This window comes from Chelon labrosus (genome assembly GCF_963514085.1).
Source record: "Chelon labrosus genome assembly, chromosome: 8".
Lineage (NCBI taxonomy): Eukaryota > Metazoa > Chordata > Actinopteri > Mugiliformes > Mugilidae > Chelon > Chelon labrosus.
Window position 1 is genome coordinate 26807860 of NC_140358.1, and position 14065 is coordinate 26821924.

At 39.7% G+C, this 14065-nt stretch overlaps 1 protein-coding gene across 1 annotated transcript; it reads right to left on the reverse strand.

Moving 5' to 3' along the window:
• Window positions 1-6055: 6055 nt before the first annotated feature.
• On the reverse strand, window positions 6056-13784 carry LOC311491402 (stonustoxin subunit beta-like). Its single transcript, XM_084549306.1, has 4 exons — window positions 13741-13784; window positions 13439-13535; window positions 8307-9779; window positions 6056-8132 (listed from the first exon to the last, which is right to left on the reverse strand). Exons 2-4 carry the CDS (start codon window positions 13524-13526, stop codon window positions 7591-7593), a joined length of 2103 nt encoding a protein of 700 aa, XP_084405432.1. The 5' UTR covers window positions 13527-13535; window positions 13741-13784; the 3' UTR covers window positions 6056-7590.
• Between the last annotated feature and the right edge of the window lie 281 nt (window positions 13785-14065).

Sequence of the window (14065 nt, forward strand, 5' to 3'; positions counted from 1 at the left end):
GATTTAAAGAATGTGTGGCGTGCAGTACTATGACAACAGTTCTCATGTAGTTTTGATTTAATCAAAATGAATATGCATGGTCGTGCACAGCATGCGTTTTAATTCCAACTCCCGGCCTGGTTTCATTATGTTAAATTAACAGCTTTTGATACGTCCTCATCTTTTCACTTTACCGTTCTGGTTTTTGTGATAAGGAGTGATCCAGTAATTCTGATTCTCACTCTTTTAATTCCTTCGAACATAAGCAAATTTTGGCTTTTTAGGTGTCGGAAACTGTTTTTTTCCACTTTTTATAGAGCTATCCTAAGTCTTCATGCAAAGCCAGTCAAATGCATTGATAGAAGCACGGAAAGAAAGTTAATTTAATGTCCTTTGAATGTGTTTATTTGACTCTGCGCTCAAGAGCTCGTGCGTTTATCCTTAATTGTTCCCTCTCTGTTCCATTTACCTGCACAGTCTGATATCTGTTTGAAAGAGGAGCCCATTTTCTTCATTTTATCTCTGTAAAAGTAAATAATTCTTCAGATTTGGGTGCCTATTATGCTATGCCTTCTGTTACTGACCTGATAAGAAGTGGACTTCAAAAATATGCTGCTTTCTTCAGAGGCTTTTAAATGGATCAAACCCTGATCCTAATATCTGAAAGTGTTCAGTCGGACCCCAAAATCCAGCTATCATAAACAAATCAATGGACTTGTCACCAGACAGCAATTTGAGTTAAGTTTTCTGCTCTTAATTTTCATCCATTTATCAAAAGTTTTGTTGCTGTGACAACAGGCTAAGCACAATTTGCCAGACATCGCTCTCCCCCAAAAAACATTTCTATTTCCTCCTGAGAGATTCAGAGCTGTTTCCAGCCAAGATGAGATAAACCCTGAGCTTTAAGCCTGTACCCACTACACCTCCAAGGGAAGGTGCCTAGGTAATTCATTAATGCAAAATAAAATATGGCTGCAATTATTGGTTGATACACACTGCCTGGCTGAAAAAAAAAAAAAATAGAGTCACCACCTGCATTTAACTAATCAAATAGGTAGGAGCCCCCTATTGGATAATTACTGCATGGGTGATTATCTTTCAGCTGGCAACAAGTTATTTAAGCCCAACTGATGCAATGAGTAGCTTCTCATTTCTTAAACAACCATGTCTAAAGACACATCCTGTGGTCGTGGAAAAGACGTTAGTCTGAATGACCAGGTTATTCCATCAATGGATCATATTCCAAGATGACAATGTCAGGATTCATGGGGCTCAGATTGTGAAAGAGTGGTTCAGGGAGCATGAGACATCATTTTCACACATGGATTGGCCACCACAGAGTCCAGACCTTAACCCCATTGAGAATCTTTGGGATGTGCTGGAGAAGGCTTTATGCAGTGGTCAGACTCTCCCATCATCAATACAAGATCTTGGTGAAAAATGAATGAAACACTGGATGGAAATAAATCTGGTGACATTGGAGAAGCTTATTGAAACAATGACACAGTGAACGTGTGCTGTAATCAAAGCTATATAGAAGTGTATAAATTACCTTGAATGTTGGCACATACACCATAGATAACCCCCCGTATTTGTATTTTCTTGGGAGGATTCAGTCTGTCTGTTTCCCACCAACGAACACATCCACTTCCTCTTAACTCCACAAATCCCCCTTCAGGCCACTTCCTCTTCAGGTTCTTCATATGAACTTGGAGAAATCAATGCATAGAATCAGTTCCTCTTCCTCCACTATTGACCGCGCGATCTTAACAACTCCTCATCGATCGGCCTCTCGCCGACCTCGTCTGATCTGCTTTCAACCAATTAAACTCACAGCCTGGCTCCGCCTCCTCAAAGTGTTCTGCCATTGTGTTCCGGAAACATTACGGAAAGTTGTTGGAGAATCTTGTTTCTCCAGAATTTAGAAGAGCAGTGATTCAGAAATGAAATTAAGAATATTAGAAAATGTTCCTGTAGAAATTCAAGTCTCTCTGAGAGGAAAATTGTGACTGAGACATGATATTTACCCTTATAAATACCTTTAATTTTAAAGGCTACACTTATGAGGAGATTGCACTGGCACATATTTATTTTGATTTAAGTCTGTATTTTCAACCTTAGGACTTAACCTATGCACGTAGCACCTGAAAGTGAGAGAAAGCCACGAACAACATCCTGTTGCTAAATGCTAAAATAAGGAATTTAAATGTAGAAAAAGCAGTCATCCAGTATTTTTGGATTGATGCATCAAGTTACAACCCTCATGTCTATTATTATCCGTCGTTTCCTTTGTGGCGCATCGAGTCGAGACTTTGATGAAACGGTTTCCTTGGAAAGCCGTTGAAGCAATTTTCTCCACACTACAATTCGAGGGCGCGAGATGCACAAACAATCTGAGCTGAAGTGCAGAGAAAAAAAACACAAAGAAATCTCACTCTCGCTGTGATTTTGAGCACGCACGAAGATTGGAGTCGTGAAGGCGTCGGAGTCACCTGAGGCTCCATTAAGCTGCTGTTTAATCACACAGGTGCAGAGCGAAGTGAAGCGGCCGCCTGTTGGGATTTTCAGAAAAACACAAAAATAAGTCGTAGCACCTCGGAGAGCTGAACGTGTGGTCCTGTGGCGTTTAATATGCAGAGCGAGAAGCTCCAAACTCTCATTAGACATGTGAGAGAGTGTGTGTCGCTTTCATCGTGTCGTGTTTGTTCTACCTATGAGGTCAGTGGCTGGGTAATTAGATCAAGACAAACACGGTTAAGATGTTAAAATGTTGGTTCAGTCAGACGACGAAGGTTCAAGCATGAATTTAGATAATGTAGTGACAAGGTAGAGGACCCAGTTGTGTTGGATTTATTTGAAGACCTTGCACTTGTTGGCCGCCAGGGGGCAGCACAGTAAGCAGTTAACACCAAACTGACATATTTTCACGACATGCTCAAGAATTGGAATAACTGAGGGTAAGTTAGCCATAATACTTGTGTGTTTAGCAAGCTAAGAAATGACTCATCAGGAATAATTAACACGTTTCATTATTATTTTATTAAAACAAGTATAATTAGCACATCTTCTGCTTGATTAAAAGGTTAAAAGGTATAGACTGTATATAAATATGGACAATGCGTCCCCAATTCCTTGCATTGGCCAAACTGACACTATTTTCGTGGGGTTATGGCGCCCACACTTCCTCCAGACTCTGCTCTACCTCCACCAGTTACATAGAAATGTTGGATTATACACTGCACTCGTTTTTAAATTCACAGTCTCACAGGACTGCTTTACAGAGCGGTTAGCATTGTTGAAAAAAAAAATTTGACGTGTATTTTAGTGTTTTAGTTTGGCCCAAGTCCCGCCCACTAACATGGAGGGGGTGGCGCTTCTGACCTATACTGCAGCCAGCCACCGGGGGGAGCTCTACTTGCTTTGGCTTCACATCCATCTTTATACTGTCTATGGTTTTATTAAACGAGCTCATTTCACGTCAAAGCAGGTTTTTTTCCTCATAATTTAAGGTGGAATGAGGACCCAGGTGTAAAATAAAAACCACACCCTGCTCTGTGTAGCATATGAGCCTCTTGTGGAAGGTTTTTATTAGAGAAACCAGATGCAGACATGCACTAAAGAGCAGCTGGTGTTCCACAGATATATCCTCACACGGAGGTATTGTTACTCTGAAATAAACTCATGCTGCTCTGAACACACGGTGCGATCCAGAGTCTGAAAGCATTGGCATAAAAAACAAAAAGTATACAATAAATAGAGAGAATGGCATTAAAGAGTCAAGAGCTGAAAGTGCTCGTTTCAGATAGGGGATGAACTGAGATAAATGCGTTTGTTTTTCCTCTTCAAACTGTGAATCATGCGAAGCTGCTCGACAGGAGTCTCTGAACAAAACCACAGCGACGGAGCTGAAAACGTCCCCTTTGTAACCTCACTTCAGCGTGACAGACTGACAGGATGAGGAATAAGAGAAGAGGGAACCAAACCCCTGTTGTCCTCTTGAACGTACAAATGAACAAAGAGCGAAAGAGTCAGGCTGAGGAGCTTTAGAAAGCAGAGCAGGTGAAGCCTGTGAGAACCAGTCAACACGAGGGAAAGCACTTCCACTGAGTGTTTGTTGGACGAATCTCTCAAATCTGACACTTTCTGCGAGCAGCCAGTTGACGACGTCCCTCACTGACAGCACACAGTATATGTGGAATATGACTGTGTTTGACGCCTCAGACTAATCTCAGTGGCTTCTTCTATTCTCCCTTATGGTTTATATATAATAAGAAGTCACAAAAGACAACTCACACAAAGCTGGAATATAAACCGATCCGCCACAACATTATGGCCACTGACAGGAGAAGTAAATAGCATTGACCATCTTGTGACAATTCAGTGTTCTGCTGGGAAACTTTTGGACCTGGCATTCATTGGTGTGGATGTTACTTAGACATGTAGCACCCACCTAGACCAGACCAGGCTGGTGTTGACCTGGCCTCCTAAAGTTTGGTAAGTGGAGTGAAAAAAAAAGAAAAGAAACAGTTCTTCTGCCACGAAAATGTCCCAAATTATCCACCTCAGAGAGACGAGGTGGCCGAGTGGTTAAGGCGATGGACTGCTAATCCATTGTGCTCTGCACGCGTGGGTTCGAATCCCATCCTCGTCGGTTGTTTTCCAGTTTCTGCTTTGGTCACCCACGGTGATGCATCAATCAGCCATAACATTAAAACCACTGACAGGAGAAGTGAATAACATTGACCATCTTGTGACAGTTCAGTGTTCTGCTGGGAAACTTTTGGACCTGGCATTCATTGGTGTGGATGTTATTTACAGTGATCAAAAGGAATTCTTATGTAACTAGAGCTAAAAATGTGCTCTGATTTGTATTTATTTTTTTGTGTATTGGGCTATTGTTCAATGAATAAATCATATTTTAGCCTTTATCTGACTGACAGTTGTGTTGATCACTAAAATTGCATTGACTTGGCATGCAGTTTGATTAACTGAAAGTAGCTACTAATGTAGCCTATCAAGCTACTTTTGACAGATTGTAACTTAGCTTGCTACATTTTTATGGGTGGTAGCTTCTGTGCAGTGAAGCTGAATTTATTGTAGAGTAGCTGGTAGCTTAGCTCACTACACACTACACTAGCTTGCCCATCACTGTACAGGGCCAGTATTACTTATACCGATATTAATACTTTTTAATAATTACGGTGGATGCATCATCAATCTGAATCTAAATCTGAATGAATTTTCATGGCATGTAAGTGTTTTTGTGATTTTTTTTATTTTATTTTATTTATTTTTTTTGAGAGTTAAAATCCAGTACAGTATTTGGGAAAAATGTATAAGTAAATAGAAAAATACTTTATTATCACAATAAAAGTTTTTTTTTTTTTTTTTTTTTTTTTTTTCAGAAACAACACGAAATGATCAGTTGAGAACAAATAAAAAGATTTTTTTTTTTTCAGGCAGAGTGTTCAGAAACTGCAATATAATTATAAAACTAAATCTCTCCCTTCATTGAACTTCTTTCTGGATTTTTTTTCTTAAATAAACAAAGCGTACTAAATGATCACTCGACAACAAATACTATAAATAATGTAAGGAAGTGTTTAGGAAAGTACAATACAATAAAAAAATAAGACGACATTTCTTTAGTGCTCTTTTTTTCTTCCTTTCAGGGGTCTGTCGGGGCCAGGTGGGATTTTAAAAATGTTCATCTACTTATACAAGTTTGTTGTGTTACCACTGTATCTTACAGCCTTTTTACAAATAGTACAACTTGCTATCGTTTCATTTTTGTCCTGAAACTATAACCAAACAGCCCTACTCTTTGTCTCTGTCTTTCTCCTGCTCTGTCTCTGTCTTTGTGTGTAATGCTCTGCTGTTGCCGGCCGGACCTGGCCGATCTCGTTACATTGGTATCGATATTATCGATATTTGGATCGATCCGCCCACCACTAGCCTACACCAAACCGGACGAATACAAATACCGTTACACCCCTACTCCTGACAGGACTTTATAATAAACAGGAAACAGTACCCAATGTTCAACTCAGGATTCATCTTTATTGATTTTATCCAACAGTGTTACAGAAGTTTTTCAGCTTTACAGACATCAGCAATATTCTGAACAGGTTAACGTCCATGTGTTGAAACTCAGACTAATGCACTGGATTCTGGGTCAGTGTAGGATATTCAGTTGTTGACTCAAAATGTCCTAAGACGCTACCTGGAGAGCTTTCCTGAGTGGCACATTTATTTATTTAAATGAAGAATAATTATTGTCCCAATGAATTATCACAATGAGTACAATTAGATACAATCAGGCTTCAACCCTTCTACATGACCGCTCTAACTTATTTCAGCTATAGACAGCATCAATGCCCCAAACTCTCCAAAAATACTAAATGAAAATAACCTGCAGATTCAAACCTTTACATTTCTAAAAGAACAAAGTAATAACACTTATTATTTTACCTCATCAACTAGTTAGTTTAGTTAATATTTAAGGTTTGTCACCTTAAGAGCTGTCATTGTGAATCCCAAATAAAAACAACTACATTTACTTAATTAAAGAAGAGATACTTGAGTTACTTGTGTTCTAAAATAATAACAAGATCATTCAAAACCATCACCACATTTCCCACACCTAATTTAAAAAAATAACTGATTACATGTTACCTAACTACCTTTTTAGTTACCTAATATTCACCTCAACTGATAGTAATGTTGACTGAGGATGAGTGATTATATATGAAGCATTAGAGTCATTTTGGGAATTCCCTTTAGACTCCTTAACAACTAAACTATGTAAAATACAACAACATGCTCTGAAACATAATGTGATTATACGGTATATTCTCTCAAAGTCTGTAATAGTGAGTTAATATTCTGTTGCTTTGAAAAAGACAAACAAAAACCACAATCAAAAAACAATGAATATTTACACCAGTGAGTCTAAACTTCATGACCATTCACTGATGGAGCAAACTGATATTCTGTCAGGGTCTGGATGTATCAGACAACAAGTCAACAGATGGTTGGTGCAGTCACTGTGGTGGATGTGGGATCAATGTTCAGGTATGAAGAACTGAACCATGGACCAGGACCAGGTAGTTCTGTCTGGATGACTTGATTGGAACCTCTTGAGACTTGAGGGATGGTCCCAGTCAGCAGTGGTGCGTGACGACTGATAGTACTGATCAGGAACCAGACACAAGGTGTTGGGACCCAAAGCTCATCGAGGGTAACAAAGACTACAACGTGAGATCTAGACCAACTGAGACTCTACTACACCACAGGTCAGAAAGATAAGCCAGGATAAGCCATGACACCTAGATGCAGTTTGGGAAGAAGGTGGTGGCTTAAAGGATCTGCTGCTGAAGTATTTCTTCCAGATACGAGACCTTTGGTGGTCTGGTAGAGTCCAGGTCCAGTATCAGTAGAGACATGAGGCATAAGGTTTAGACTCACTGGTATTAATAGTTAGGGTTAAGGTTGGCACCATAAAACCTTTAAACATGGATTAGGTCGATATGCAAATATAAACTTAAAGTGAAATGAATGAATTTGTTTTTAGTTAACTTTGTTTGTGGTTACAGGTGTTTTCTACTGTTCTTACTCAGCTGGACACAGAGCAGCATAGTTGGTAGTGTAGTAAATGTAGAACCCTGGGTAAAGAGGCTCAGTGAATGTGGCCTCGAAGGAGTGGATGACACTCAGTGTGTTAGAGGTGACTTTGTAAAAGCACAAACGACCAGCAGGCCAGTCTTGAAACACTCCAATCCGTTTGCTTGTAGGAGATGGCTTATCGTCTTTCCACACTTCACCATTATGCCATGCACTGTACCCTTTATATTTATTCACACCAACATACCAAGATAGGGTATTGTTTCCAAACTTATTTTCTGAACCATTTCCTTTCCTGCTGATTTCTTTGTATGTGACAGCTACACCAATATAAGTACCCTCACTCAACTCTACCTCCCAGTAATGGCGATCACTGAGCCCTTCTCTACACAAAACCTGAGGCACCTTATCAAACCTTTCTGGGTGATCAGGATATGACTGCCAGTATCCACATGTTGCCTTCTTGTTGTTCTCAGACAAAGTGAGGTAGTTGTTTGCTGTGTTTGGGTCGAGGGTGAGATCACAGTAGTCTGATGGAGAGAACAAGACAACAATCTGTTACCAGTTATCACCATTCACTCTGGTTGACCACAACAGTCTCATGAAATCATTTTAATTCTTAAAATAAGTTCCTCAATATGTTGATGAGTACAAAATAAAAAATATATTTATAAATATAAAGAAAATGACAAAAAGATACTTACACCATATCAGATCCCGTCTGTCTGTTACAGCTGTGGGATCACGAATATCTGGCTTTGAAAAATCCTCCGTGATCAGGATGCCATCCTTGTAATGGTACATGGTCGCTCCTTGGAAATTCTCATTGGGTACAGCTGCAACAAGGAAACGAAATCTGCTGCTGCTACTCAGGCCTTTGACAATTTTAGAGAATTCTGTGGCTTTCTGTCTCATCTTGGTGAACACTTCATGTGAGAAGAACCACTTGTCTCGTGTAGGCGGAGTGACTGTTTTGGATTTGTGACTACGCACATAGTCGGCCATCTGGTCCATGAAGGGGTCATCAGTTTCCAGAGAGGTGAAAACAAAGCAGAGAGCATGCTCTCCTGGAGCCAGAATCTCTCGGTCAAAATCTGACTCGTTTGGGGCGATCTTTGTTCCCTTCATAATTTCTACACAGGAATTGACAACATTGATTTCTCTCTCTGCATTGTCCAGCCACTTGTCCAGGTTCTCCTGGCTGAACGGTGACTTCTCCTGGTTGTCAAAGAGTTCTTCCAGAGAGCTACCATCTTCTGTACCTGCACAGATGGAAGGAAACTTCTTCTCCATGGCCTGTTTGAGTGTTTTTGTATAATCTTCACAGAGATCTTTGAATTTGCTCAATTTTTTGTGGATGGGTGGAAAATGCTTGACCACTTCATCATCCAGAGCATCATTGCATCTCATTTCTATTTCCCCGATGCTTTCTAGAGCATTCTCAGCTTTCCTCAGTAACGCAACGGTAATCTCTCCTTTACACTCAGGAGCTTCTGGCTCCAGATTCTTCAGCGGCGTCAGACAGACTTTGACAGGAACCGAATTTTCTTCCTTCCTTCGGACAAGTAGCTGTGGAAGTTGCTTGTAGGTTTTCACTGCCTCTTCAAATGTCGCAGGGTTGCTTTCCAGAATAAAGTCACCGTAGAATTTGCAGGAGAATTTCTCTGTCAATTTTTTTTCTTCATCAGTCAGCTGGACTTTAGCTTTTGCCTCAAAATCAACTGATGGGATCTTCTTTATCACAACTTCCATGCTGCCCTGGATGTCCCGAACGCTGCTGTTGTCCAACTTCTCACTGTCAAACACAAAGAAAGCATTTGCCCCATAAAGGATGCCGGTGACAACGTGAGTTGCAGTGCAATTCTTGATCACATCTTTTATTTGCATGTTTTTGGCTTCAAGATGAGATATCGCCAGTCGTTCAAATGAAGTTGTAGCCTTATACTGAAGTGTCACTCTGCTCTGATTCTTGAATTTCTTGTTGTCATTCAGATAACGGGCAGATCCTCCAACTTCTATCAGGCCAGACAGGAAACTGGCCTCCAGAGAGGCTTGAACATCCAACAGAGTCGACTTGGTGTCAATGGAGTCTGATGTCGTAACATCATATGTACTGCTGTTGTGAGGCTGTGTAGTCCTGTTCTTCTCAATAGTTACTTTATCCCACAGTGTGAAATCTGTAGAACATTAAGCAGGAGATTAAAGTTTCTATGAAATCATTAGATTTACAGTAACATTTCATATTTGTTCCCTCTGGGTGCAGAGTTAGTCAACAGATAGCTGAAAACAGAACACTTTACATCACATATTATGCAGTGAGCCTTATAGTTAGAGCTTTCCGCCTCTTTGCTCTGCTTTATTATTGCCTAAACATGCACGAAAAGTCCAGAAAATTTGCAGATGTCTACGGACCAGCCCCTGAAGCTTGTTGCACCTAAAAATCTGAAAATTTGCACACATATGTAACATCCCAGGGCGCACAAAAAAGTAAATTGGAACCATATTGTAAACCCAACAGGAAGCCTGTTATTTGATTGAAACTGTGAAAATTGGACACATTTTTTGTTTGGGTTTTTATACCTCCAGGCTTGATGCCTTATCAGATTGACTTCAAAAGTTGGAAATCAGTTGTTGAAAGATAGGTGAAGGAACCTGACATAAGTTTTTGAGTTTTCGTTGAAGGGGCGTGGGTGTTCTGGCCCCTCAAATTCCATGACGTGCCATGAAACAGGAAGTTGCATTAAACGTGCTGTAATTCAGTCCAAACTGCATCACACTTTACAGTATTGTTAATGGTCCCTAACTGCACACATCCATATGTCAATATTCATACAATTATTGTAGCGCCACCTATTATGAACAGGAAATGTCTGATTTTGGAGCGTGTTTGTAGTGTGACCTGCTGTTACTGTCAGGGTGATTGGATTCACTTCAAATGTTGACAGGACAGACTTATGCTCATCGTGATGACTTACTGCGAAACTTGTGAGTTTTCGTTAAACTTTGGGCCTGTTCTGGTTGTGAAAGTGAAATCGTTCACTGTCTTACTGATTCCATCATCATTTCAAGTAGTGTGCTACTTTGTCCAGCAGATGGAGCCATAGCATTTCTCTCTGGTGGCTGTTTGTCAGTGTGTGTGTGTTGGTTAACCTGTAATAGTTGGTGAAGCTGTTTTAATATACTTTGATGCCACAGAGAGAATACATTCAAAACAGCCAAGACTTACTCACAGATGATTTGCTCTGAAAAATATTCAATTGCAGAGACTGTGCATCGTGCCACGATGCATTGTTACTCCAGTGTTCAGACAGTCTTTATTCATCTGTGTATTAAATAAGTATATGTGGGAGCTATGGCAGAGTCTTTGAAACATTCCCTGTACAAGGGGCTGAAATGGTCAGCCACAGCAAACAGTACATTGTGTTGAAAATAAATAAATAAATTTGTTTTTGTCTGTAACAGAAACAAATGAAAATAGATTTAGCTATGCTGACTACACATGCTGATTTAACCCACGTCTACATGTCCATTAAGTGTTAGTAACAACAAAAATACATTACAGAGCAGTATTCTGTCCATTGATGGATGAATGTCTCATATATGCCACAAACATAGAATTGATTGTATTATTTCAGAATAATGGTATTCATGAACATTGTAATCAACCTTTTGGATTTAATGTGCTCTGTACCTTGACCTCTTGGACACTCATTTCTGCAGTCTGGTTGCCTGGTTGACTTCAGTGCCTGCTGTTTGGCCTGATGCCCCTTACTTTCTATGTGCCTTGTCACATCCAGCACACCTTGATGGGCACAGGAGTTCTCTTGGTGGCAGATACAGCATCAGTAATAGGAGCTGGTGCTTCCTACAGTACGAAATGGCCATTTAGAGGTCCATTAATTTTTAAACAAGGTCTTGTATGCGGCTACTCCTGATACTTTTTTTCTTTTGTCTCTTCTACCTGCACTGTCTCCTCCTCTTCTACCTGCTCTGTCTCCTCCTCTGTCTCCTCCTCCAACTTGGGCTTTTTAGGGGCTTTCCTCTCACGGCAAATGAGAGGATGCTTAATTGCTTTGCCTTTTTACCTGACATCTTTGAAAGACATATGCAATGATTGATGCATCCATGGCCAGGATTATAATTACAAAATACGACATGATTATAAAAGATGATGATTTCTATAAAAATGTACTATGCATTACCCTTTAATTTGGTGAATAGGCTACTGTTGGCTTGGTTTAGGCTACAGACGACTAGGGTTGTCTGGTCTGTGGTTGATACGATATGTATCTTGATACAAAGATCTGATACATTAAAGACACTTAAGCAGCAGCTATTGATACGATTCACCCCCTGATCATGTTGCAGTTCAATTCAACATGATTTGCGATACCATGCAATATGAATAACTACTGCCAGACAGTAGATGTGGTTAACACTCTTTCATCAGAAGGTAAACTAACTCAGCACTAAGCAACAAAACACACTTTCTATATTATAAACAATAAAAACTGAATTCATCTTTCACAGACGGGTCTTTCATAACAGCTGACAAATGAATGTTCACTCTGACTGGTATTCCCATGCTGCTTTAAACACACGTTAGTTTCACTGTTATTATTACTGACCAGCGTCTGTTGCCTATTAACAAGTGGAGCTGTGAGCCAGGGGATCATTTAAAAGTTACAATACTTGGCTCACCTCTTGTAAAACCTGTACCAGCAGTCAAGTTGTCATACTCTGTTCATCCAGTCATGGTTTCCACTGAGCAACACTTTCAGAAGATGGTTGTAGCAGAATCACGTGAACAATTCAGGGATAACAATGTTTTTTTTTCCATCGGTTGTTGTGTTATCTTACCCAGATACATTAGTGCTTCTGATTGACTATTGTGGAGCCCACCCCTTTCCTTTTGTTTTTCTTCATTCAGTTTCTTCAGTTCATTTTTTTTTTTTTTACAATGGTAGCATGACAAATCCATTTCCCTTCATATACATTTTTATCTTAACACTTAATTAAGAGTTGTGTAATAAAGCAGTACAATAAAATAATAATAAATAGAACATGGGATCAATTACACAGATTTAAAGTGAGAAAAAGACAAGAAAAATAAAGAAAGATAAATAATTGAATATATGATAATAATAATACTACTAATAATTTGGAGGAAAAACGGAACAGGCTCAATTTAGGACAGCCAGAATATTTGGGTATGATTGGCGTTTTCAGTACCACAATTCCTCCAACATGAGTTACCATGTGCTGATCCCATCTTCCTTCCATGTGTTAGAGTTTGTGGCAAGGTGCGCTATGGTACATATCTCCTTCCAAGTGTCCAATGACATGTTTTTGTTCGTCTCTGCCTCTGTCTTATATGTTCAGTTATGTACATTCCTTTCCTTTATTTTGATTGACAGGTAAGTGGCAGGCTTGACTGTTCATGGGAGACATGCTTGATTCCTGCCGGTTCCAAAGCGATAGCAGCGGGCCAGAGAAATTTAAGTTTTTTTTCAGTGTGAGAAATACAATGTGTGGTGGGAGTTCATGACAAAAGATGTGCGTGACTGTCACACTCAATGCCTGAGACTTGAGAGCCTTACATACTCAAAATAAAGGTACAGGGTTTTTTTGTAAATTACTACTACTATGAAAGGTTTGCTGTCTGTCTGTAACATGAACTAAATGTGTCAGTTATATCTTCAAGATGCAAAAACTGCAGAAATCTCTCCAAGTAAACACAAACAGGAAATTTCTAAACTGCAGCCACTTTAAATTTTAAAGGAAATCAGTAACTATTTGTGCAAATGTGGATGTACCACAATAAGTCACATCTCACCTGTGAACAGTTTATCATTTCGGGCGTCGTACAGCATCCCTAGTGCGAAAGGTCGACCCAGAGCTGCCACATTCTCATCTGAATCCATGTCTCCAACCTGAGTTAAGTAGAAAGCATCATGTATATCAAGTAAAGCTGTCAGAGGTAGAGCAGGTGTTTTTAACACATTCAGCCTCTTGAACAAAGACAAGACACAAACTGACTGACTTTTAGTGTAAGAAATATATTACAATTTAATATGTAAGGAAACTAAAGAGCTAAAAACTAAATTAAAAGTATCTGTTTGTCCAATTTTTCATTACCTGCTGAAGGTTTGTAGTTCAGTTGAGTTGTCTGAAAGTCTTCTTGACTCGTAGTGAAGCTGCCAGTCTACAGATTTACTTATATCCTGTTAAAAACTCCTCCCCCCGTCTGAAGGCACACCTTCAGTTGTTTCCAACCTTTAGATCCAGTTTATAGAACACTCCTTCAACTGTACTGACACAGACAAACAGAATAATTAATACATGTTAGCACATGAACATTCTTGGCAGTCAGCTAGAAGCTGATTGATCAGTGACTTGTGACCTGCACTACTACACAGTATGACCATTACCATTGTGTTCCAGTAAAAGTACAGCTGAATGA

What these genes read in the sequence shown, in the direction of transcription:
- LOC311491402 (XM_084549306.1), bottom strand. Translation starts at nt 13,526, where the DNA reads ATGGATTCAGATGAGAATGTGGCAGCTCTGGGTCGACCTTTCGCACTA. An exon ending in AAATGATAAACTGTTCACAG is followed by an intron (nt 9,780 to 13,438) that starts GTGAGATGTGAC and finishes AATGTTCTACAG; the next exon opens with ATTTCACACTGTGGGATAAA. An exon ending in CAGACGGGATCTGATATGGT is followed by an intron (nt 8,133 to 8,306) that starts GTAAGTATCTTT and finishes TCTCTCCATCAG; the next exon opens with ACTACTGTGATCTCACCCTC.